Here is a 27750-nt window from a genome sequence, read left to right on the forward strand (position 1 = left end):
CAGAGACATGGGTTGTAGACAGCTTTCAATGACGTGGCATGTATCATTAATAGCTATATCCGCTTCTTTGGTATCATGGGATCATTATGATACAGGGAATGCATATTCAACTGCAGAGCAGTACAAAGAAAGTGCTGAAGGCTTCTCTGTTTCTGGTTGTACTCCCCACGTTGTTCCTGTCAATTTTTGAGCATCATTAATACTGATAGCCACTTTCAGTCTTATTTTCACAGAGTCCTGCTTAAAAGACAAAAAAATATGATCATTTGAATTTAGTGGTTTGCTAACTTCACAATAACATTTCAAACAGTGGGTCTGAGTACGTGCGACACCTGGAAAATCTCCTTGGCAGAATGCCAAAAATTGTAAGCCCTAACCTTCACAGCCCATTTGAATCTGTCCACAAACTGATAAATTCTGACAGAAATCATGCATTAGTGATGTGTTATATCAGCATTTATATCCTTTTGAAAGTGTAGCCTCATGCCATATAAAGTATGTTCATGGTGAATGACCAGAGAAAATTAGCCATGTAATATAATTAAAAAAATTGGGCCTGCAGCATTCTGCATTCTTTGTTCATCCCTCTCACACCCCCCCCCCCCCCCCCCTCTCACCCCATCCAGCTTCTCATCAAGATGAGTTATTGCTATTTATATGTGATTAATTTTTGTTTTGTCCTTACTATTTCACTATTGTAATAGCAGTAGTTATACAAATTAAGTCTTAGAATTGTTGTTATCGTTTAATGTCCTGCTAGCTACAGATAACTTCTCTGTAAGGTAAATTAATTTTTCAGTTATTACAACTGCCAAAGAAAGATAAATGCAACATGCCAGATAAGAAATGTACACTTAACTTTACAGTTCATTGCTTCAAATAGTTGTATATGCTACTCTGTGGAATCCATTGTGTTCATGATGACAATACCCTTCCTTCTTACTTAAATTTGTAATTTTACTGGCATAAAGCTTGAATTAGAAAAGGAGTAGCTCTGTGCATTTGTCTGACTCAACAAAATAAAAAATTAGTAAATTTAAACAAGTGATCCATAGTGCAAGTAGTTTAGAAACAATTTGTATGTCAGTTTAGAGTATTTACAGATAATCATATCGACATATCATATGTCCACAAATTCCTCATTTTTCTTTTTCATTTGGCAGTATGTATTCAAGAATCAAAAAATGTTAGTGCCAAACCAGGAATCATTTGCATGACACCATGAAGTATAAGTGATATCATTGTTTATCACCCTAATTGGATCATGTTGACAGACAGTCTTGATAATGTTTCATTTCATTAATTGGTGTGAAAGATAAGGAAAACATTTTTTTGAAACCTTAGAGCTAAACCTTATGTTTCAATAACTTTGACATGGTATATGATGGAAAAATTTCTCATGCAGGGAACAGCTACAGATTTGGTGGTGCAAATTGTATTAATTGCAGAATCAATGCGCCTGCAAGCTATGATGGCAACATATGGCATACAGACTCAGACCCCACATGAGGTGGACCCTGTTCAAATATGCTCTTCTCATGAGCTGGTGAAAGTGTATGAACACCTTGGTGTAAACAACAAGTTAAAGTTAAAAGGTCGGCCACTGAGACCTATTGGGGCACTTGGAACCAGTAAAGTAATTGAATTTTGCTATATGAAAGTCATCCTTTGCCATACTAGGCATCTTTAATTTATTGTTGAAATTCATTTTGTAATTAATGCATGGTTCTCTTTTCTGAAGGTGTACAGAGTTTGCGGACTGACAGTTTTATGCTACCCTTTAATATTTGAGGTCTCGGAGTTCTATCTATACCGCGATATGGCACTACTGATTGATGATATAAAAACAGAGCTACAGTTTGTGGGGAGGTATTGGAGACTGTCAGGTCGGCCAACAGTTTGCCTTCTTATTAGGGAAGAGCACATGAGGTAAGATAAAAAAATATAATAACCATAATACTCCAGTATACTAAGATGTTACTTAACTCTGTATATCTTTTAGAACATTTAATGCTTCATATTCATTTGTGATAACAGAATTTAGGTATGGAATTGCAAGGTAAATTCATCCTATAACCGTTTATGTTTGTGAAATGTTTGGAAAATACATGAATCAGATACACACATCCATAAAAGTTTTCGATCACCCTGGTTCCCAGAACTCCTGAAGATAGACATGACTGTGGATATTGTATCACAGACACAGTCCCTTTGACTGTTTAGAGATGTCACTAAATCTGACCAAAGATGTAAACAACCATTCATGAGCAGCACCTATTAGATGGAGGGGGTTCAACAGCCAATCATTTCCAGTCATTCCACCAGAAAGGAGGTACACGGCTCATGTTTTCTGTAGTTCAACCATGCCTAGATGGTCAATACTGCAATTTGATCATATCCACATTGTTACTTTATGCCAGGAAGGGCTCTCAACAAGGGAAGTGTCCAGGAATCTCAGAATGAACCAAAGTGATGTTGTTCAGACATGGAGGAGATACAGAGTGACAGGAACTGTTGATGACATGCCTGGCTGAGGCTGCCCAAGGGCTACTACTACAGTGGATGACTGCTTCATACAGATTATGGCTCAGAGGAATCCTGACAGCAATTCCTCCCTGTTGAATAATGCTTTTCGTGCAGCCACAGGACGTCGTGTTACGACTCAAACTGTGTGCAGTAGGGTGCATGATGTGCAACTTCACTCCCAACCTCCATGGCGAAGTCCGTCTTTGCAACCACGACACCATGCATCGCGGTACATTTGGGCCCAACAACATGCCGAATGGACCGCTCATGATTGGCATCATGTTCTCATTACCGAGGAGTGTCACATATGCCTTCAACCAGACAATCATCGGAGACGTGTTTGGAGGCAACCCGGTCAGGCTGAACGCCTTAGACACACTGTCCAGTGAGTGCAGCAAGGTGTAAGTTCCCTGCTGTTTTGGGGTGGTATTGTGTGGAGCCGATGTACACCTGAATGCCATCCTCCAACCAACAGTGCAACCATATCGGCAGCATATTGGCGAGGCATTCATCTTCGTGGACGACAATTCACGTTTCCATTGTACACATCTTGTGAATGACTTCCTTCAGGATAACGATATTGCTCGGCTAGAGTGGCCAGCATGTCCTCCAGACATAAACCCTATTGATCATGCCTGGGACAGATTGAAAAGGGCTGTTTCTGGACAATGTGACCCACCAACCACTCTGAGGGATCTACACTGAATTTCTGTTGAGGAGTGGGACAGTCTGGACCGACAGTGCCTTGATGAACTTGTGGATAGTATGCCACAATGAATATAGACATGCATCAATGCAAGAGGATGTGCTACTGGGTATCAGAGGTTCCGGTGTGTACAGCAATCTGGACTACCACCTCTGAAGGTCTTGCTGTATGATGGTACAAAATGCAATGTGTGGTTTTCATGAACAATAAAAATGGCGGAAATGATGTTTATGTTGATCTCTATTCCAATTTTCTGTACAGGTTCCAGAACTGTTGGAACTGAGGTGATGCAAAACTGTGTTTGAAGTGTGTATATTCCTGCCTTCAATGAGCAGATGTTCAAAGAAATAAGGCCTACAAATATTTGCTATGAAACTATTATAATCTCTTTTGTAGAAACTAGTCTCTTGAAACCCTGAGAAGCTGCAGAGGATATCAAAGAGATTCTGAGGTCAAAAAATTCTGTCCCCTGTATTTTTAATTTGTGGGTCTTACATTAAGCTGCTATTCTTATCACAGATCTGCCCATGGCCTTCAGTAATTGTTGCATGTAAAGTGATATTCAGTTCTTTTAATATAAATAAATTTTTAGCTTAGGCTTTATATTACCCTCTCTGTTTGCAGAGGTCACTGATGAATTTATAATTTGGGAAGAACCTTATGTAATCTCAGTAATGAAGTGACTGCAACACGTGGCCCATTATCTTAGTAGACAAACAAAGAAATTGAATGCAGTTATTCACTGTACAGAGAAAGAATTGAATAGTAAACAGGAATACAAACGAACTCTGTAGAGAATCCATTATGGGAGCCAAACTGAGTGGAAGCCAGTAGGTTCATGTCAGAAGTGTAGGCCAATATTCTGTTTGTTTTATCTTATTTTATTAATTAATTCATTTATTCAGGACCATGGGAGTCCTAACTTCATGCTCATGGTGTTACTCATTGCCTATAGCTAAAGAGGACTTTTCTCTTTCTTACAATTTACCTCAGTGTACAGTAAGTCACATACTGATGAACTCATTGAAAGAAAGTTTTTCTTCCTAAGCAATTTTGTATCAGAATTAATTTTCAGGGAAACACTCCAAACTATTGTGAGTAGTTCCAGTCTGGAATAAAAAGAATGTGCAACATGGAAGCTTTTCAGCTTGTATCAAATCTCATTTGCATCACTTAAATTTTTCATTTGTTTTTCAGGTTTGAAAATCAAACTTGAAGAGTACTGTACACCTTTTTTCCAGTAGTTGAGAAAGGGTTGTCAGAGCAAATTTTCTCAAAGAAAAGAAAGAAAGGAATAAAATGAAGAACCCAAAAGACATGAAAATGCATGTCTAAGTAGAGATTATTTCCTTGTCTCCATTTTTATATATGGTTATTATTGCTAAACATTTAAATCTTTCAGGAAATACACTGGTGAGCCAAAACATTATGACCACCATCCACCATGAAATTCAGTGCTGCCTGGTGGCACTTCAAGGATCATGACATGATAAGGAAAGTATATAAGCAGAGTATAGACAAATGGGGAATCATTCTAGCAACAATATAGGTCACTAATGGGGAAATCCACTGACATCAGTGACTCTGACAAGGGGTGGATTGATGTGCCATGGTGCCTGGGAATGTGCATGTCAGAAATGGAGAAGCTAGTTTATATGCTAGTGTTATGACCATCTATGGAAAGTGATTGAAGAAAAACGAAACTATGAGGAGCTGACAAGGTGTTGAGGACAGAGACTTGCCTGCTCTGTAAAGTAAGGTAGGTGGCAAACTGTGTCAGAGATGATTGCAGAATACAATGCTGGTTCAAGCACAAGTGTTTCAGAGCACACTATTCAGTGCACCTTGCTGAACATGGGACTCTGCAGTGGACATCATCTATGCATTCCCTTGTTGACCCAGTGACCTGGTTAGTTACAATTGCAGTGAACATCGGATCATCAAGATTGTGGATCAATGGAAATGTATTGCATCATTGGATGAATATCTTTTTTGTTACACCATCTCAATGGACATGTCCAAATATGCACTCATTCAGGTGAACATCTGCTCAAAACCTGCATCGTATCATGGACACAGATTGCGGGAGGGGGGGTAAAGGGTGGCTTGGTTAGAAGTAGCCCACCTCCCCTTTGAATGCAAGTGCAATATTTTGACTTCTGAAACATAGTACACAGCTACAACAAGAAAGAATGCAATAATTTATTGTTAGCATTCTTCTGTCAGCATTTCTGTTTATTTTATCAGTGAAGATAGATGTTTCTCTTTGCAATCTGCAAGATGACTTTCTCAATAGAAGAAAGAATTGAAATAGTGGAAGCATATGTGAAACAGGTTCGATTAAGGAAACTCATGAAATGTTGGCGGTCAACAAGTATCTGGATAGGGGACTACCAGCGAAGAGAGAAATACGGAGTCTGTTTAAAAATTAGGTCACTTACAGATCTGTGCAAAATTTAAAACGATGAAGAATTGCTTCATTTTGCACACCAGAAGTTGTTGCAGACATTTACTGAAGAATTATTGAGAGCCCAAAGAGGTCTACACACAAATTGGCCCCACAAGCCATGTGAGTAGGATGAGTTGCCAGCAGATATTGAAAAGTCTTAATTTTAAGTTATATTGTGTAATAGTAGAGCAGGAGTTATGGAAGGATGACAGTCAGAAACGTGAAAATTACTGCATGTAGCTTTTGAATGACATCAACAATGGTTTGTTAGATCCTTTCTGTCACATCATGAATGATAAAGCATGGTTTCATCTTTCTAGTCATGTGAATTCATAGAACATGAGGTACTGGGCAACAGAGAAACCGAATATTGTGTCAACAACCTCTCAATGATGAGAAAATTGGCATTTGGTATTGTGTAACAGGAACGTGCATCACTGAACAGATATTTTTTGACACTACCGTCAACATAGTTGCATGCTACACATCTAAGTTATCCCTGGATGAGTCCATGATGTCTTCACTGAGGAAAAAACTGTCAGCAAACATTTATGGTCATCATGTTCACCGGATCTAACAACATCATGTGATTTTTTCCTGTGGAGACACTTGAAGAGCAAGGTCTATGAAACAAATCCAGACACAATACAGGAACTGAAAGACAACACAGCCATGAAGTGGCCATCATTGACATTCAAACTTTATGCCGGGTGTATCTGAATATGCTTAAATGTGCACAGCTGTGTATTGTTGCAGGGGGTCATTTTCAACATCTTCTATGAATGTTTTTTTTTTTTTCAATGTAGTTTCCACTGTAAATAAATGTTAAATCCATTTTAGTGCTTCATTTCTGTAATTTTGCTGCATTTCCTTTATGCTTACGTGGGCTACCTTTATCTGTGCCATCCTACAGTGTGCCATGGATGACATTCATCTGGGCTTCCTAGGGGCCATCATAATTGAAGGTATGTGACAGCTTGGGAGTACATGAACATTACTGTGGATCACTTGCATCCCTTTGTGTCTTATGTCTTTCTCGACAGTGATGCCATCATCTAGCAGGATAACTGTCTGTGTCACATGATGAGAAACATGTCACAGTGGTTTGAGGAGCATGATGGTGAATTCATGATGATGTTTTGGCCACCAAATTTTCCTGATGTAAACCTGATGGAATACATCTGTGATGGTGGCAGGTGCCAGGTCCATTTCCATGTCTGCAGACCACTAGCCCTTAATATATGGGAACTGTATTACATGTGCATAGACATCTGGTGCCACATACTTCAGGAAACATACCAAGGACCTGTCAAATCCATACCATGCAAATCACAGGTGTATGCCATTCTAAAGGTGGACCAACATGCTATTGAGCAATGGATCATAATGTTTTGGTTCCTCTACATCTGTTCTCTGTAAATCACCATAATGTGAATGGCAGAGGGTATGCCCCACTGTACCAAATATTAGGTTTTCTTCCAATTCCATTCACACATGGACCATAGGAAGAATAATGGTTTGAATGCCTCTGTGTGTGCAGTAATTATTGTAATCTTATCCTCATGATCCCTATGTGAATGATACATAGGAATTGTTATTAAATGCCAGTTCTTGGAACTTTGTTAACAGACTTTCTCATTATAGTTTACATCTGTCTTCAAGAGCCTGCCAGTTCAGTTTCTTCAGTATCTCTATGATGCTCTCCCATGGAATAAACAAACCTGTGACCATTCAGTGTACCTATAAGCATATATTGACTACAAAGATAATTTTGTAGGCTTGTTCATAGTTTTTGAAACTGTCTGTTCGTAGTATGAAGGTGGTTTGATGTGTGTGGTAAATTTTCATGAAAGAGTGAAATGTTTTTGTTGCACCTTCATAGTTAGTAAGCTTGATTACTTCAAGGATTGTATAAAGAATTTCAACAATGTACAGCATACAGTTCATTATTGACAGCTGTCTAAATTGGTCACTGTGTCAACTGCTATTGAAATGAGAAAAAACTGGGTTTTGTCATGTTATTAAACATTTTTGTTTGAAGGGCTGGACTGCCACACAAATCAATACAGAATTGGATGAAGTTCACATGGACTCTGCACCACCATTGAAGATCATTTACTTTTGGATTAATGAATTTAAATGTGGTCAGAGAAGTGCTGAAGGTGAAGCCCACTTTGTCCATCCAGTTGAGGTCACCACAGAGGAACCATTGAGAAAATCTACGATATGGTTATGCAAGACTGTTGGATATAAAGTCATAAGATTGCTTAGACTGTAGCATCTCAACTGAGTGAGTGCATATCGTGCACAGAGAATTGACTATATTTGAGGTGGATGCTGCAGTTGCTCACAGCTGACCAAAAGCTCATCCAGTGCAACATTTCAACACAATGTCTGGCAATGTTTAATCCACAAGACTTTCTTGTGCCAATTTGTGACTTGATGAAACTTGGGTCCATCATTACACACTACAGTCAAAACGATAGTCAAAACAATGAACTAATGTTGGTGAAAGGACACCAAAGAAGGCAAAGACCATTTTGTCAGCTGGTAAGGTGATAGCCATTGTTTTTTTGTATTGCAATGAATAATCTTCATAGATTACTTAGAAAAGTGCAGAACCATAACTGAGCACTGTTATGCTTCATTGTAGGATAATTTGAAACATGTGTTGACTGAAGAAAGACCAAGGATGGCATGCAAAAAAATATTGTTTAACCAAGATAATGCACCATCCCATACATCAGCAATAACAATGGAAAATGTGCATGAATTGGGCTTAGAATTGGTTCCTCATCTGCCCTATTCACTAGACTTACCCCAAAGTGACTTCTTTCTGTTCCCTGACTTGAAACTTTGGCTTGCTGTCTAGAAATTTTCATCAAACAAGGAAATGATAATTGCAGCCAATAAGTGTTTTGCAAAGTTTGAAAGAACCTATTTTGCCTAGGGGATAAAAAAGCTGGAGGAACACTAAACCAAGTGTATATTCCTCGTAGGTGACTATGGCAAGAAGTAAGTTGAGGTGCTTATGAAACAAACATTTTTCATTGCTTTTTTTTTCAGACTTACCAAACAGCCCTCATATACACTATGTCTGCTGGAGTAAATCTGGTGGAAATGTGTTTGTTCATTATTAGTTCATCTGCTTGCTGCGCTTGTGAGGAGTTTCCATTGAATTTGATTTCAGATAACTTCATTGAGTTATTGTTTCTGTTACAGCTGTTGTCAGGGAGCTGAATCTCACTTGCAGTATTATTCTTTGTTTCAAAATGCTCCTTATCATTTTTGTGGTACTGTATTTTATTTTATGTGCTTAATGTATGCTTTTTTCTTTCTCAACTGTGTATTATTTTCTTTGCTTAGTGTATGCTTTTTGCTTTTTCATAGTGGATAGGAGAATTTTGCAGTTGATTCATTACAGCATGTTTTCTGAATTATATATAAAACTCTCTCTCTTCCTGGCACAAGGTATATTAATGCCAGATGTTGTCCATAATTTTTCTACTTCTTATCAGTTTTGCTTCTGTGTGTCTTGGTGGAAAATTGGAGTGAAAGTGCTTGAGGAATATGTTTAAGAAGGTGTTGACCTTCCCATTAATGAGGCATGTTTTATAAATCTCTTCTCATTGTCCTTTCCACAGATTTTCTCTGAGCATACTATTTGAGCCATTTGTGATTTTTAATTGTCTTAACTGATTAGTATGTTTTATCATCACGCTGTGGTAAACAATATATTGTTGCTTTTGCATTCAAATTATCAAAGGCAATGAAAACAAATTTTTAAAGCGGCTGTGCTTTCACTCTTCTGCCCTTGTTGGGAACATGCACATAAGCAATGTTATATATTGTTATTGTTTGACAGGAATCACATCATCATCATCATCATCATCATCTAGAGTTTCCAGCCTCTGCCTGTTTCTTTCTTTCTTTCTTTTTTTCTTTTTTTTCCCATCATGTTCCTCTCTCCTATCTGCCCCAGTCCTACCCTCTTCTCATCACACATTTCCTCAGGCCAGTTATACATCTGTCTCTTGGTCTTCCTCTAGGACTCTTGCCTTCTTTTGTCATTTCATCTTGTCTTTTCTGTTGTATCTTGCATGGGGTTCTCTTTCACTATTTCTCTCACCATCTGATTCCTTACTCCATCCATTCTAATAAGTCCTGTCCTGCTTCACTGAAACTTCTGTTCACAAGCCTGTATTCTGCTCATGTACCTTTTCTTCATTATCCACATTTCTGGTTCACACGTGGGTACTGGAGCATAATATGCTTGGTATAACAGGTGCTTGCTTTTTGGTGGTACTTCCTCACTCCAACCAGGCTTCTTGCACTCTGCTTGCCTTCTCCTTTCACTAATCTCCTTATCACTCCCAACACTTCACATTTCTTTGACTTAAATTTCAATCCATCCTGTCCCACCACTTCTTTCCACACATTTAATCTTTCTTGTACCTCTCCTCCTCCATTTTGCCACACCATTCAATCATCTGAAAGCACCATTGCTTTCATAGCTCATCTCCTATTTGTGCTGACATTCCTTCCATTATCTCATCCATAAGCATGATGAGAAACAGTGGGGATAGTGCACTCACTACTCTGCTTCACCATCTGCTACTCTGTTTCTCTCATCTTGCTTTGACACAATTCAGACTTCCTTGATGCGCCTCCTTCATTCTTGTCGTAGTCAGCCTTCTAGTTCCCCTCTCCTGAAGAGTTTTCAAGGTCTTGCTCCTTTTCACACTATCATATGCCTTATCATTGTCCAGGAAAACCATTACTAAATCCTTATGATATTTGTAACGTCTCTGTTGGAGCATGCTTACACTAAAAATTAGATCCACTGTCAACCTTCCTGGTCTAACTCTATATTGTTTCATCGCATTCCTTTTTCTACTATCTTCAGTACCCATTTCCAGGATCTTCTCAACTATCTTGGGAGCGTGACATGTCAAAGTAACCCTGCCCCCTATAATTTTGACATAATTTCAGGAAACTGTTTCTAAAAATTGCAACTATGATTCCCTTTTTCCATTCTTAAGGTGCCCTACTTTTTTCCGTTGTGGTCTCATGTCCCAACAGAGCTACTACACTCCAACGATGTCAGCTGCTTTCACTTTCTGCACACTTACTTCATCCAGTCCGGGTGTGTTTCCTCCCTCCATGGTGTTTATCCCTTCCTCACAATTGTCCAAGTTAGGTCCATCTTGACATCCTCTACATTCCCTGGCTCCTCATTTTCCTTTTCGATGTTTCCACTGAGGCTTAGTGACTCTTCAAAATATTTCTTCCACACCTCCTTGATTTCCTTACATTCTCAGCTTCCTTTCCTTCTTTATTAATCATTCTGACTTTTTCCACCGTGCCTTTCTTTTGATCCTTACCCATTCCATGGAGGACCATCTTACTCCCCTCACTGTTGTTTTCCTAGATTTCTGTCCACTCTTCCATAATTTTTTTCTTTTCACCTGCCACCACTCTCTTAGGCATTTTCAACTTCTCAAGTGTGTTCCTTACTTTCTTCCTCTGTTCTCTCATGAAACAACATACGGAATGCTTTATGTTTCTTTCCAGCTTCCTCTATCATTTCACCAGGCAATTTATTATTGCTAGCTCTTCTGTGCACTTTTTCTGCAACTTCCACCACCATTGTTTGGAATCTTGTCATTCCTCCTATACTGACTGCATTTCAATCCTTGCTATGTTGCTATTTATTATTTGCTTGAAATTCTTCTTTGCTTTTCATCTACATCTACATCATATTCAACAATCCACCTAATAGTGTGTGGTGGAGGGTACTTTCGGTACCACTGGCTGATCCCTCCAATCCTGTTCCACTCACAAATACAGTGTGGGAAGAATGATTGTCGGTAAGCCTCAGTATTGGCTCTAATAACTTGAATTTTCTCTTCATGGTCAATATACTAGATGTATGGTGGGGGGGAATAATATGTTGTCCGACCCCTCCTGAAAAGTGCTATCCCGAAATTTCAATAGTAACTCTCTTCGTGACACACAATGCCTCTCTTGTAATGTGTGCCAGTGGACTTTGCTTAGCATCTCCGTAATGCTCTCTTGCCGACTAAACATTCCTGTGACGAAATGTGCCACTCTTCATTGGATCGTCTCTATCTATCTATCAGTCCCAGATAGATGAACAATACTCAAGAATCAGGTGAACAAGCACCTTATAATCCACTTCTTTAAACTTCAACACTTTTGTCCTTCTTTTTTTGTCTTTCTGTCTCCCAACATCACAATGTTAGGTTTGATTCTTGAAGTTTTCCCGAAGTAGTGAATATTCTACGAGGTTTTGGGGTAGCAGCTAGATCATGCTGACTTCTTGCCACAATATTTCAGCTGGCAGCTGTCCAATCACCTTCAGGTGAGTGTCTGCCACTGGAGACTGCTAGTTCATGGTGTCAGATTTATAGCAAAAAATTGGTGCAGAAACGTATGCACATTAGCAGCCGTCAGAGGAGCATCCTCTATCAAAATCTGCACCCTATGAAAATACTTTTCCACCTGTGTCACGCAGGCACATGTGTAAAGGTGAAACTACGTGTCCGCCCTCTGTCGGAATGCGTGTTCACTTCACTGAAAACAAAAGTCAAATGCATCATTATGAATAAAATGTTTTAACTTGATGTTTCTTTAGGATCCTGCCTACTTTAGATGAAAGGTTGCTGACATATGGAAGGGATGCCATGGACCTGCACAGCTGCTTATGTTCTTGATGTTGTGGGTGGTCACATTTCTTCCTCCTTAGCGCTCTGCTAATCTGGTGTGGAGAGTAACCATTATCTTTGAACACCAACTGTAGATGTTCTAGCTCATCTGTGAGGCTGTGTCCATCAGAAACTACATGAGCCTGGTGCACCAACATTCTAAGGACACCAGTAGTTTATGAAGGGTGATAGCATCTTGATGCTAGCAGATAAAGGTCTGTATGTGTGGGCTTGTGGTAGACAGAATGCCCTAACGACCCATCCACTCTCACAGTAACCAAGATGTCCAAACATGGTAAGCAACCATCCTTCTCCATTTCCATCGTAAACTGAATCTTCGTGTGGATTGAATTCAGATGTTGCAAGAAGCGTGACAGTTCTTATTCACCATGGGGCCACACTACAAGAGTGTCATCTACATATTGTGAGAAGATTCTCAGTTTCTCCAAGTTCTGCCAAATCAAGTGCCCTTTCCTCAAAGTCGTCCATAAAAGAGTTTGCCACCAGAGGGGAGAGAGGACTGCACATGGCAACACCATCTGTATGTTCAGAATATTTGTTTTTAAATAAAAAGTAAGTTGAGGAAAAGACATGATGAAAAAGTGCTGTTATATCAGCTGTGAACTTATTGCTCATGAGTGACAAGGAACCTTAGTGAAAAGTGAGATGATATTGAAGCTCATTATTAAGTCAGTTTCACTGAGTTGAAGTGACTTGTGTATTGATAAAGTCAGCAGAGCTGTGAACATGATGCGCACACTAACGTACTAAAGATCTCAGTAGAGAGGCAAGATGTATTGCCAAATCATACATGGGTGCATCAATTTTACTGGCAATCAGCCGTAACGGAACCTCTTTTTCATGAATCTTTGGCACATGATGGTCTTACCAGTGTACAAAGGAAACGCCACCACCATGCTGTTGCCACATGATGTTTATGAACAGAAGATTTCTAAGTTGACCCTAAATAATGAAAACCGTGAGGTCGTCCATGTGGCAAAAGGAATCCGTTAAACTTCAGATAAACGATAAATCAGTCAAACCTAAAGGCTGTAAATTCAATTAAATACCTAAGAATTACTATTACAAACAACTTAAATTGGAAAGAACACATAGCAAATGTTGTGGGAAAAGCTAACCAAAGACTGCGTTTTATTGGCAGGACACATAAAATGTAACAGATATACTAAAGAGACTGCCTACACTGCACTTGTCCATTCACTTTTAGAATGCTGCTGCACAGTGTGGGATCCTTACCATATAGGATTGAGGGAGTACATCAGAAAAGTTCAAAGAAGGGCAGCATGTTTAGAATTATCACGAAATAGGAGAGAGAGTGTCACTGAAATGATACAGGATTTGGGGTGGACATCATTAAAACAAAGGCATCTTTCGTTGTGGTAGAATCTTCTCATGAAATTTCAATCACCAACTTTCTCCTCCAAATGTGAAAATATTTTGTTGACACCGGCCTAGATAGGGAGAAATGATCACCATAATAAAATGAGGGAAATCAGAGCTCGCACAGAAAGATATAGATATTCGTTTTTTTCTGTGCACTATATGAGATTGGCCTTTACTTAAAATATCCTTGCTTCCGTCACCCTCCAATAAGTTAACTGAATTTTCTGGCCTACAGTCAGCACCATTGTGTAGCAATGAGGAGTGTGGCGAAGTACTGTAGCAATGACGAGTGTAGAAGAAGTACTGTTAACTCCAGTGGTAACTATGACTGCTGTATCATTTGAGCATCTTTGGAATATACCCAGCAAAGTTTCTAGATCAAAAATATTTGTAAATCAATTTAAGAAGATCAGAGTTGAAGCTCAAATTCATGTATTTACAATAATGATAATATCAGTAAGATTATTAATAATAATAATAATAATCACAATGAAACTACGTGATGGTGGTCCGGGAAAAGTGACTGAGAACCACATAAAAGAAATAATTCTTCTTCTGTGCATGTAACTTCACAGTTACTGCTATTCTCACCTGTTGTTTATTCTGCTTTGCAGGAGATCCTACAATTAAGTGGGTTTTAAAAATCTTGGGCAGAAATGACTAAAATATAGAATGAGTTAAGTTTGGTGTTCTGATTTATATCACAATAAAGCAGCTGTGGTGCTACTAAGTTTCATAGTTTTGGTGGATTGCTGCTAATGCGAGGTAAATATGAGGGTGAATCAAATATAAACTGGATCTTTTTTTATATATTTACTTAAGCTTCAGAAAAACTCATATACCCAAACTTATTTTCTGTATGGTCTCCTGAATGGGAAACATGTTTATCCCATCAGATAGACAGTTTCTTGATCCTATTTTCAGAAAATGAGCATGGCTATAACAGCAGCCAGTTGCGCCTGAACACTTTGACAACACAATCAATGTCAAATCTGGGTCCTCCGACTCCTTTCTTTAGTGGTCCAAACAAATGAAAATCACAGGGCAATAAGTGCAAACTGTAGAGAGAATGTTCTAGTGTAGTCGAGAACAATTCTTACATTTTTTTTATTGAGTTCAGGCAGCTGTGTGGGGTCAGTTGTTGTCCAGGGTTGGAAACGTGGGCCTTTTGTGATCAAATGCTTGGTCCAAAGTTTGCAGTAGTATGCAGTGTTCACCATACAACATTCATGAAGAAAATCAATGAGAAGAACTCCTTTAAAATAAAGAAAAGACTGTTGCAAGAATCTTCCCCTAGGGAGATGGTTTTTGGCATTGATAGCTGCAGAATTGCTCGTTTTGCACAATTCCATGCTGCTTTTCTCTCTCTCTCTCTCTCTCTCTCTCTCTGTCTCTCACTCACTCACTCTCTCTCTCTCAATTCTAGAGTGTAGTGATGTACCCACATTCCATTGCAGGTCACAGTCCAGTGCAAAAAATGTTTCCCTTCAGTTTGGTAGCTTATCAGTAGCTGTTTGCACACCTTGAGATGATAAAATTTGTGCTCTATGATGAGAAGACAAGGGAACCACCTTGCAGACATTTTCTGAAATATGAAGTTGTCAGCGCCTGTTGTACCAACCTCAGTAGCAAATTCAGCAACTGTTATTTTCTCGGCTGTCCTGGCCATTGGGCAACATTGGTGTGCTTCTTTCTCAACTGTTTCTCATCCTCAAAAAACTGCTAAACAGTTTGTAGCATGTGTACACTTAATTCTTTCCCAGGCTGTTGTCCCTGAATTATGTTGCAAGTCTTTTCAAAATTTTGCATGGTTTATGACCTATGTTGTGAGAAACTTGAATAGAATGTGTTGTGCAACAGGCGAGAGTACCACTTGTTCTGATATTGTGATGCTGTCTAAAGAAATGGCATGACAACAGTCACTGGAAACGAAGCAACTACTCTCCATTTACAGAAAGGTGTGCAAATCAAAATTTCCAGTTTATATTTGATTCATTGTCATAGTAAAACAATTTTTATATTGCTGCCTATCACTCTCCAACAGGAATCTCCCCTTTCATATGTTAATTTCTGCCAAGAAGCAATTCTTTCCTCAGTAGAAAGATCATCTTGTACAATGCTGTCCATTTTCATGAACTGAAGATACAACAAAGGAACAACTTCTGAACCCTAGGACATACATAGTAAGCAACAACAAGTGTTGTGGCTGCATGTGCTTTTGCATTTACGCAGTATTATTTACCTATCCAAAAACCACTAGTTATGCAGTATTTCATTCTTTTGCAGTTAGACAATATTTTCATCTATGTTTTTCACTGTATCACATATGTGGTATTGTTTTAGTTCATTTTTTTAGTAATTAAAAATTTGTCATTCTGGCAATAAGACTAGATGCATTGAGAGTCAAGGATATTAACTGACTGAAAAACCAAAACAACCTATTTGTTAGTTACAAGGTATTGCTTCTTCACTGACAGAGTGTATGGTAGAAGAAAAGCAGCTTTATTGAAAAACTTGACTGTTCCTAGTTCACCTGTGTGATTTAACTGCTGTTTTTATCTAAATCTTCAATTGGAGCATATATGAAGCTCACACAGATCACTGTCAGTTGTCTACATACTGGCAAAGTCAAGATTTATCGAATACCGATATTAAAGTTAAATAGAATGTACATTCTTGAGTCTAGTTATTCTGATAAATTGTAGAAGAAGTGGCTAATGAGATATTCTTTCACTGTGTTTTTAAATATTTGGGGAGTTTCAATTTCCTACTTGATGTTCACTGACAATCTGTTATAGACTTTTGCACCAGAATAAGAAATTACATTCTGAACCATAGAGAGGGTTGGATCTGTATGGAAATTATTTGTTCATTCATTCAAATCACTGTATACTTTCATTGTAATTCTTCATCATCATAGTTAAACCTATGACGCGTGTTGTTTTACTTTGTTCTACTGTATATATGATATATTAAAAATATTCTCTTGATTTAAGGGATCCACAGTTTACAGAGATGCTAGATTTGCTTGCCATGCTGAAAAAAGGATTCTGTGATGGAATGAAAGTGAGAATAGGGAGGTTACAGAATTTAATATCTTCCTCATGCATTGGTGAGTTGCTATAACTTCTGCATTATTAAACTTACATTAGACAGTACAGTAAAAATTGTATGGTGACACCATATAACTTTATTTTCATTTTTATATAATTATGCTTGAATCAGAAAACTTGTTTTCCAGAACATCTTGATTTCATGAACACTGTAGAAACCTCTGAAATGGTTTTTGAACCATTTAAACAGCTTGAGCATGATTACATTGGTTATCAGAGTCTAACAGATGTCCCAAGGGCTGTTGCTTATGATGAAGACAGAAGAAACTATCAGGTCAGTGGCCATTGTTCGAGCTATTTTGTGATAGCAGAATGTCACTTGCACAAAGATCAAGTGTGATATCTTCCACAAATTTTTGGAGAATGGTCCTGTGAAGCAATTATTGACTATGTCCACATGCAGTTTCACTGCAAATCTGTGGTGATGGCTCGTCACAAATGACTATTGTGACTTCTGAGCATTTTGTCTCTGTGAAACAGGTTTCAACTGAATAAAGTACATAAATGAGAAACAGGTGGTCAGGCATACAGTAATGTAGCACACGTAAATTCAACACAACACATTGTCAGCAGAAGTTGAAAGCAGACATTTCCTGTGAACGGTAGGGATGTAGCTGCTGCTCCAATATTACTTTACATAAGGTGTTCCCCCATACTGAGTACGGTGACATGTTGATAAGACATTGGACTCACTTTTTAAGGGGATGGAAGTTCAAATGAAAAAAATTGTTTAAGGTGAATATGAAAATGGTTTCTTTCTTTCAAAGGGCACACCCAGTTTCTGTCCTCAGTCTAAGCTTTTATTCTGTCTCTAATGACCTCTTCATCGACAGAATTTTTAACAAAAATTCTCCTTTTCTTTCCACTTCATGGACACTTGGACTAATTTAACTTGTTAGTTTCCGTACATTTTCGGTTTGCTTGCCCATCCACAAAATTCATTTCTACTAATTCTAAACCATGATTAAACACCATTTCATTAAAACTGATTGACTACACTTTAGTCTTACAGACCTTTACATTAGGATTGACCACATCTGCATACACATCACATCACCTCCAATGTGTCATTGGAGATTCCTGGTAGAATGTCTTAAAGTGTACATCTCCATGTTGGTATTTGCCAGTCCTGCAATATTAGTAACTACATATGTAATAAATCGTTTTAGTACATTGTATAACTAGTGGAATAATCCCAAAACAGATTTTCTCTCAGAACTTTCAACTCACTTGTTTTTGAACATGGGATCCTTATTTCATATTGTTGCAGCTGCCCTTCTCCATCATTCCTGAACATTTGGATTATCATCACACAAACATCTTATACCTAAGACTTCCTGGGAGATTAAAACTGTTTGCTGGAACCTTCACATGCAAGTGCTCTGCCAGCTGATCTATCCAAGCACAACTCATGACTCAAAGTTTGGTGGAGTTAAAGCTGTGAGGATGAGTTGTAAGTCATGCTTGGATAGCTCAGTTGATAAAGCATTTGAATGTGAAAGCCAAGGGTCCCAGGTTCAAGTCCTGCTCCAGCATATTGTTTTAATTTGCAAAGAAGTTTCAAATCAGTGCATACTCTACTGCAGAGTGAAAATTTGTTCTGGATCCTGTATGTGGGCTGAAGCTACAAACTACTTCAGAGCAACATAATATAATCTCATCATCCATGACGCAAATAAACATTTTAATAGTAAAATATCTGTCTTGTATTTTGGCAAACTGAGTAAATGCAGTTATGCTTATATTGTCACATATTGTTAAGTACATTTGTTGTATTTATTACAGTCACATGGGAAAGCTGTTCTTCAAATATAATTGTTTTTTGTTTTAGATGGTATGGTTTTAAAAATCACATAACTGCAAACTGTTCAGTGGCCAGAAACAAATCCTGTATACACTCCTGGAAATGGAAAAAAGAACACATTGTCACCGGTGTGTCAGACCCACCATACTTGCTCCGGACACTGCGAGAGGGCTGTACAAGCAATGATCACACTCACGGCACAGCGGACACACGAGGAACCGCGGTGTTGGCCGTCGAATGGCGCTAGCTGCGCAGCATTTGTGCACCGCCGCCGTCAGTGTCAGCCAATTTGCCGTGGCATACGGAGCTCCATCGCAGTGTTTAACACTGGTAGCATGCCGCGACAGCGTGGACGTGAACCGTATGTGCAGTTGACGGACTTTGAGCGAGGGCGTATAGTGGGCATGCGGGAGGCCGGGTGGACGAACCGCCGAATTGCTCAACACGTGTGGCGTGAGGTCTCCACAGTACATCGATGTTGTCGCCAGTGGTCGGCGGAAGGTGCACGTGCCCGTCGACCTGGGACCGGACCGCAGCGACGCACGGATGCACACCAAGACCGTAGGATCGTACGCAGTGCCGTAGGGGACCGCACCGCCACTTCCCAGCAAATTAGGGACACTGTTGCTCCCGGGGTATCGGCGAGGACCATTCGCAACCGTCTCCATGAAGCTGGGCTACGGTCCCGCACACCGTTAGGCCGTCTTCCGCTCACGCCCCAACATCGTGCAGCCCGCCTCCAGTGGTGTCGCGACAGGCGTGAATGGAGGGACGAATGGAGACGTGTCGTCTTCAGCGATGAGAGTCGCTTCTGCCTTGGTGCCAATGATGGTTGTATGCGTGTTTGGCGCCGTGCAGGTGAGCGCCACAATCAGGACTGCATATGACCGAGGCACACAGGGCCAACACCCGGCATCATGGTGTGGGGAACGATCTCCTACACTGGCCGTACACCACTGGTGATCGTCGAGGGGACACTGAATGGTACATCCAAACCGTCATCGAACCCATCGTTCTACCATTCCTAGACCGGCAAGGGAACTTGCTGTTCCAACAGGACAATGCACGTCCGCATGTATCCCGTGCCACCCAACGTGCTCTAGAAGGTGTAAGTCAACTACCCTGGCCAGCAAGATCTCTGGATCTGTCCCCCATTGAGCATGTTTGGGACTGGATGAAGCGTCGTCTCATGCGGTCTGCACGTCCAGCACGAACACTGGTCCAACTGAGGCGCCAGGTGGAAATGGCATGGCAAGCCGTTCCACAGAACTACATCCAGCATCTCTACGATCGTCTCCATGGGAGAATAGCAGCCTGCATTGCTGCGAAAGGTGGATATACACTGTACTATTGCCGACATTGTGCATGCTCTGTTGCCTGTGTCTATGTGCCTGTGGTTCTGTCAGTGTGATCATGTGATGTATCTGACCCCAGGAATGTGTCAATAAAGTTTCCCCTTCCTGGGACAATGAATTCACGGTGTTCTTATTTCAATTTCCAGGAGTGTATATTCAATTAAGATGTATCCCATTGCTGTGCTGGTGTGTGTGTGTGTGTGTGTGTGTGTGTGTGTGTGTGTGTGTGCGCGAAAAAATTAATTTTCTTATACCGAATGTACATTTTATTAATTTAAGGTCTTGTGGAATAAACCAACTTGGGAAATTCTAGATGTTCTTAGAAGCACAGAAGGACTGCATGGAAGAGCCCAGCTTTTTGGACTCTTGTTGAAGAGAGAAGGTCCAAATTATGAATTTAATGGTGCAACAGGTTTGTCAATTCCAACACGTTAACAGTCAACAATGAGAGCTTTTAAATAATGTAGTGAGTAAAGGTATCTATTATCCATGCAGTTAAGACACTGAGCTTTGAGCAGGCATGAAAAAACTTAAAACATTGCTGAGCCTTAGACAGTACCCTTCTTTGGAGCTAACTAATCAACATAAAAATGCACCGTCCCATTACACACACACACACACACACACACACACACACACACACACACACACACACACACACACACACACACACAGCTACACTGTCCCGGTGTTGCAGATGCAGACACAACCTTCAACAGGGCTGTAACTTCTCATTATTTTGTACAGAAATAAGGAACATTGCTCCCATTGTTCTTCTTACCTCCTCAAAAGTGGTTTCCACCATCCAGTTTACCTATGAAATATTCTTGTCCATCTTTATGACACACTCCTCCATGTCATATGAGTCATGTTCCTGTGGGAGACCAGGTGGAAGACCTGTTCTATATATCCTCATAGCATATCATATTCCAATCTTGTTATAGGCATATCCTTTTGTAATAGAGGCAGGACCTCTGGTGGAAGCATTCCAGTTGTATACCAACCCTGCTGTCATGTCTGCCCAGCTTGTGGGCATGACCACCAACCATCTACGTCTACATCTATGTATATGCTCCACATGCCCATTTTCTACTGCAGCTAGCCATTCCTTTTCTGTTCTGTTTGTAACTGGAGCAAGGCAAAAAAACTGTCTATACTCTATTTGTTCCATACAAGCCCTGACTTTCGTTATCTTGCCTTTGCGGTCATTACACAAGTTGTATGTTGATGGCAATAGAACTGTTCTGCAGTCTGTCACAAATGCTGGTTCTCTAGACTTCCTCTGTAGTGTTTCTTGATAAGAATAACTTCTTCCCTCCAAGAAATTCCCATTCGAGTTCACATAGCATTTCCGTAATACTCACACATTGATTGAAACTACCAGTAACAAACCTAGCAGCACACCTGTGAATTGCTTCAGTACCTTTCTGTAAACCAACCTGGTGGGGATCCCAAACAGTAGAGCAGTATCCAAGTATGGTTCACATGACTGTTCTGTATGTAGTCTCCTTTATAGATGAGCTAAACTTTTCCTAGAATTTTCCCAATAAACTGAAGTTGAACGTTGGCCTTCCCTACAAACAACCTTACATGCTCGTTCCATATCACGTCTATTTGCTGTGTCATGCCTATATTATCTAACTGACAAGATTGTGACAAACAGCACATCATTAGTACTGTATTTGAAGATCATAGGATTGAGTCTTCTACTTCTTCTTATTCCCAGTCAAACACAAAGTTACCGCCCAACTGTGGCTGAGGACAAAATTGATCTCTTATTAAGAGAACATATTACTGAGTACAGCATGCTCAATATTAGTGCTTCTCCTGTCTAATAGCAGCTTCTCTAAATTATGTTAATGAGAACTGTCCTTGCAACACATTGTTTGGTTCCATAATCCTCCTGGCCTCGAACTCTGCTAGCTCCTGGGCCATACCTTTCTCAACCACTACCCCGTACCCCCACCCTGTCCCCCTCATCCTGTTAATTTAAAATCACATTTCCCTCCTTGCAGTCTCCCTCCCTCTCTTTCTTTCCCTCTTTCTGTTCTACTGTTCTACCTTCCACTCACCCCTCCGCCCACCCACCTACACAGTCTACTTTTCTACTACATTGTGTGCTACACTCAACTCCCTGCACTCATTCAGTGTTAAATATTATAATGTCTGCATATTCTTTACACTGAAAACAGCTGCTTGCGTGCAGCACTTTGCATCAGAGTATCCTCAACTTCTCCCTAGTGCTATCCTGCTGATCTCTTCTCCTCTCGGAGTGTCCTACTGCTGAGTTTTGTTCACTTTTTTCCTTTGACCTCGCCAGCTATTGCCATGACATAATGTCAAGGTCTACTTGCCGCCTTATTGCCTGTAAATTTACACTATTCTTCAGTGGTTCTTCAGAGGCTGGGTGGAGGGGTAGAGACGCCTCTCTTAATATGGTCACACACTGCGTCCTAAGCCCTGTATTGGCTTCTCACAATGTAGTGCTGTCCCCACCAGAAGGCCCTCTCTCTTTCTCACTCTTGCCCCATGCTCTCTCTCTCTCTCTCTCTCTCTCTCTCTCTCTAAACAGAAGTGCTGTTTGTATATTAACTTTTAAGTCCAATCCTTATCAAGGACCCCATTGTCAGAAGTGCATCAGCCCTCTTTGTGCTTTTGTAGCTTTTAACTTGTTATCAAATCCAGCCACTCATCAGCCCAGTGTTGGGCAGCCCACTACCGGGTCTGTAGCTCCTCTCGCCACGTCTAAAGCCTTACTGTTGCCTCTTTTGTCATTAACAGTTGCCCGTTTTGTTATTAACTATGTACTTCAGACTTGGCTTTACTCACGGATATAACAGTCTCAAATACAACAAACACACATCCCAAAACATTTGTAATAAATTCAGAATCCTTCATCATGCAAAAAAGGAAAAAAAATAAAAATTCTAGAAAAAAATCAAAAGTTGAGTCATTTTAAAATTTAGCCAGATACACTTACCAAAGAACAAACTGAGCTACAAAGCTGAAGATATCCTGACAGTTTTACTGGCACTCTGCTTACAGATAATCAAAATAACAATTTCATTCATAGTTCCCACATTAACAGATGGGATTAATCATTCATAGTTTCCACACTAACAGATAAGATTATTATTGTCTCTATACAAGTGAAATTTTAAGTTTTCAAATTATCTATTTGGTTACATCTTTTTAGTTGTTATATTTTTATATTGTTTTGTAGTTTCTTTTCTATGAATATACACTGGTTTGCTTTAACTTTAACAGTCTTGCTGTGGCCACGGGAGTGTGTGTTTGGATGTCTGTGCAGTTGTGTGCAGGAATGTGTGTACTATTGCTAGTAGAAGAGCTAGTGCTTGAAAGCCGGTGTGAATGCTGTATTCTGTCATGTATTACTGTGCCCATGCTTTGATCCACTTTGGGTGAATGGTTGCCTTTCCCTTATTTTGTGTATTACTCCATCCAGGAATTTTCATTAATGTTTTACTTCTCAATTGATGTTTATTCACCAACAAATATTTATGGAATGATAATAGTTATTCCAATTCTGACAAAGTCAGTTACTGACAAGTTTGAACATTGCTGACCCCTTGGTGTAATAAATTGTAATTGGAAAATACTTTTGCAAATTATCTACAGAAAAATGAAAAACTGATATAAAACAACCTTGGGTAAGATCAGTTTAGTTTCTGGTGAAATTGGGGAACATGCTGGGTAATATCGATCCTTTGACTTACCTTAGAATATAGGCTAAAGAAATAAAATCCTGCAAACTTGTGTTTATAGCATTTGTAAATTTAGAGAAAGCTTTAGGCAGTGTTCATTGGAATATACGCTTTGATATTTTGAAGATGGCAGAGATAAGATTTAGGGAGTGAAAGGTTATCTGGAAGTTTTATATAAATCAGACTGCAGTTATAAGAGTTGAAGGACATAAAAGGGAAACAATAGTCAAGGAGGTAGTGAGACAGAATTTTAGCTTATCCCTGTAGTTATTCGATGTATACATTGTGCAAGCTTTGAAGGAAACTAAGAGACATTTGTAAAGGAAGCTAAAATTCAGGGAGAATAAATTAAAACTTTGAGATTTGTTGATGACACTGCAGACCGTAACACTGTCACATGCTGCAAATGACTTGGAAGAAAAGTTGAACGAAATGAACAGTGTCTTTAAAGAAATTTATAAGAGGAAAATCAGCCAAAGTAAAAAGCAATGGTGTGTTGACAAATTGAATCAGATGGTGCTGAGGGAATTAGATTAGGAAATGAGAGACTAAAAGTAGTCAATGAGTTTCATTATTTGGGCAGCAGAATAAGTGACAATGGCCAAAGTAGAGAGGATATAATATGCAGATTGTGCATAGCAAGAGAAACATTTATGAGAAAGAGAAATTCAGTAACATAGGGTATAGATTAAATGTTAGGAATTTTGTTGTGAAGGTATTTGTCTTTAATGTAGCTTTGTAGATAAGTGAAACATGGATGATAAGCAGTTCAATCAATACGAGAATAGAAGCTTTTGAAATGTTGTGCCACAGGAGACTACTGAATATTATGTGGATAAAATGGACAGCTGATGAGGAGGTATTGCTTTGTACTATGGAGAAAAGAAATTTATGATACAAGTCGGTTAAAAGAAGAAACTGCACAATAGCACACAACTTGAAGCATCATGGAAATGTTATTCTAGTGATGAAGGGAAGTGTGAGAGATAGACATTGTAGTGGGAGTCCTGAGTTTGACTAAAGTAAGCAGTTCAGCAATGTGTTTACATTACGAGCCCTGTGAGTGACAGTTCTTCCCCATCATTCACTATTTATGTGGCTGCATCTTACTTGTTTCCAAGTGGATGTGCACTCAGTGATTGCAATCTAACAGAGATATGGCCCCTTCCACATGGGTAAGAAAACATTAGGATTAGCTGTGTCATAACACAGTACAAGGCCTACAGAACAACATGGAGCCTGTGTACACTGCAACTTCGTGGCCTTTGCACATGTGTGTGCTTTCCATGTGGATACGCAGGCCACACAAATGTCTGTGTCATTAGGCAAGGTAGTGTTGATCATCTTCAGCAACTTCTGCCAAGCTGTGCCAAAGTTTATTCATCCTCTCTCTCACACATGCTGCCGTATGAACATAATGCTGATTGGACACACACTTGACAGGTAGTTATGCAGAGATGTAAAGGCCTGCACGGGATAGACTAGTGTGAAAAGCAGTATCAAACCAGTCTTCACACTGAATCCCATAAAAACAACAATACTTATCATTGGAAGTATGAAGACTTGTTTTAGCAGTGCTGGGTACAGCAACCACATAATCCGGATTTTCTTGTCTTTTATTGAATACATTTTCATATATTTTTAAGTATCACTCATATTTCATTGCTGGTATTCATCTTTTAATGATTTGGTGAGAGAATACATAATTTAAGTATTATCTTATGTATAGATGAAAATGCTGTGAAAATATTAGTGTTATATGAGGTGTGTTTAAAAAGTAAGGTGACTTTATATGTTTATGCTCCTCACGAGTATGCTGCCGGATATGATCATCTTTAGTGCATGATATTTTGGTGGTACGGCTGGTCACGATCTTCAGGTGCAATCGCTGAGTACCCAATCACACTAGAACTGAATGAACATCAGAAATGGCAGCTCCTTTATATGCCAGGCACAGGTCACTGCGCCTGCGTGAGATGTGGAAGAGCTGCCCCCTACGAAGTGAATAATTACAGAGCTGCCAGCGGTAGAAACTGACAAAAGTGATAAATCGCAAATTAAGGTGTAACGGGTCGAACACCAGACCGTTGTTGTTTTATATCAGGTAAAATAGGGTTTCATATCTTGCTCAAAGGAAAACCTTTATCTCTATTAATAATGTCATCAGATAATCATATTTCGATGGATTTCTTGAGCATACAATCCCAGCAACGAAAAGCCAGAGCAACAATTTCCCTCTCTTTAAACAACGTTTTATGCCCTTCATTGAGACAATGTTCGGTGACGGCAGATTTTTCAGGCTGGATGTGATGCCAGTGTTCCACACATTGGTCATGAACAATGCTAATTGTCTGTCCAATGTGGGCCTTTCCACAATGGCAGGGAATTTTATAAACTCCAGGCTTTCTCAATCACAAATCATCTTGAACAAATCCAAACAGGGCTCTAGTCTTGGCCAAAGGCAAAAATAAACTTTTAATATAATATTTCCTGAGAATTCTAGAAATTTTTGAAGAAATACTTCCAGCAAAGGGTAGAAAAGCAACTGATTTACTAGGGTCCAGTGCTGGTTCACTTGATGGTCCAAACTGAAAAGCACGATTAATTTGATGATCGATATATCCGTTGAGCTTGAAGACAGCCTTAAAATGATCCAGATCATGTGTCAAATTTCCAGAATCAGAACTGGCATAAGCTCTCTTGACTAATGTATGGAGAACTCCCATGCACTGATGTGGTGGATGATAACTCGTAGAATGAAGATAACGGTCCATGTGTGTGTGTGGGTTTACAGTATACACCATGTCCCAAGGTACCATTTTCTTTTTTATGTACTATAACATCCAAGAAAGGTAATTTGCCATCTTTTTCAATTTCCATCAAAAATTTGATGTGTGGATGAAGACAGTTAAAATGATCTAAAAACCGATTAAGAGCTTCCATTCCATGTGGCCAAACAATAAAAAAATCATCCATGAATCTCCAAAAATATGTAGGTTGAAGAGAAGAAGTCCTGAGTGTGAGATCTTCAAAATCTACGGAATCATAAGGTGGCTCTATATTTTTATGAAAAAATATTCATGTTGTCCCCTTCAAAGTAAACCCCCTCAGATACAATACACTTGTGCCAACACTTCCTCCAATCCGCGAAGCACTTCTCATAAGCACTTTTTGGTACAGCCTTGAGTACTTCCAGTGATGCAGCTCTTATTTCCTCAGTCGTTGAAAATATTCGTCCTTTCATAGGTCTCTTCACTTTTGGGAAGAAGAAATAGTTGCAGGTGGCAAAACCCAGTGAATATGGTGGCTGAGGCATGATTGTCATGTTGTTTTTAGCCAAAAAAATCTCTCACAAGCGCCGATGAATGAGCGGTACGTTGTCATCATGCAAAAGCCATGAATTGTTTTTCCACAATTCTGGACATTTTTTGTGTATTGCTTCTCATAAACAGCACATAATGACAAGGTAATACTCCTTATTGACCCTACAACCTTGAGGTAAAAATTCATGATGCACTCTAATTGAAAAAAAAAAAGGAGGAAAACTTTGACATTTTATCGAACTTGGCGTGCTTTTTTCCGTCTTGGTTCTCTGGGATGCTTCAATTGGGATGATTGGGCTTTGTTTTTCACATCATAACCATAAACCCACATTTCATCACCGGTTATGACCCTTTTGAGGAAATAAAGATCATCATTAATGTCATTCAAGAGCTCCTGAGCGATGCTCATGCGTCGGTTCTTCTGATCATAATTGAGAAGTTTTGAAACAAACTTCGCTGAAACATGTCTCATGCCCAAAACATCCAAAAAATTGCATGATATGAGCCAACTGATATGCTAACATCCTCAGCAACTTCTCTTAAGGTAATGCGATGATTTTCCAAAACATTTTTCTTCACAGCTTCAACATGATCATCTGTTGTTGATTTGCCGGGGC

General features: G+C 39.4%; 2 protein-coding genes across 7 annotated transcripts in view; one reads left to right on the forward strand and one right to left on the reverse strand.

Moving 5' to 3' along the window:
* LOC126485128 (uncharacterized) overlaps positions 1-18289 on the reverse strand; it is an 81214-nt gene extending 62925 nt beyond the window's left edge. Inside the window, exons 1-2 of one of the 2 annotated variants that reach the window (XM_050108771.1) lie at positions 18157-18289; positions 17941-18055 (exon numbers count right to left, since the gene is read on the reverse strand). The gene's annotated coding sequence lies outside the window, so the exon portion shown is untranslated. Of the gene's footprint in view, positions 1-17940; positions 18071-18156 lie in introns of both variants that reach the window. The other variant, XM_050108772.1, reaches the window with a different exon arrangement.
* Positions 1-27750, forward strand: part of LOC126485127 (probable phosphorylase b kinase regulatory subunit beta) — a 188420-nt gene that overhangs the window by 91883 nt on the left and 68787 nt on the right. For all 5 annotated transcript variants that reach the window (XM_050108765.1, XM_050108766.1, XM_050108767.1 and 2 more), the window contains 5 exons: positions 1406-1636; positions 1742-1929; positions 16810-16925; positions 17055-17200; positions 20365-20497. In XM_050108765.1, coding sequence (XP_049964722.1) covers positions 1406-1636; positions 1742-1929; positions 16810-16925; positions 17055-17200; positions 20365-20497 — 814 coding nt within the window. The remainder of the gene's footprint in view (positions 1-1405; positions 1637-1741; positions 1930-16809; positions 16926-17054; positions 17201-20364; positions 20498-27750) is intronic.

Source organism: Schistocerca serialis, chromosome 6 (genome assembly GCF_023864345.2).
Source record: "Schistocerca serialis cubense isolate TAMUIC-IGC-003099 chromosome 6, iqSchSeri2.2, whole genome shotgun sequence".
NCBI classification, from domain to species: Eukaryota; Metazoa; Arthropoda; class Insecta; order Orthoptera; family Acrididae; genus Schistocerca; species Schistocerca serialis.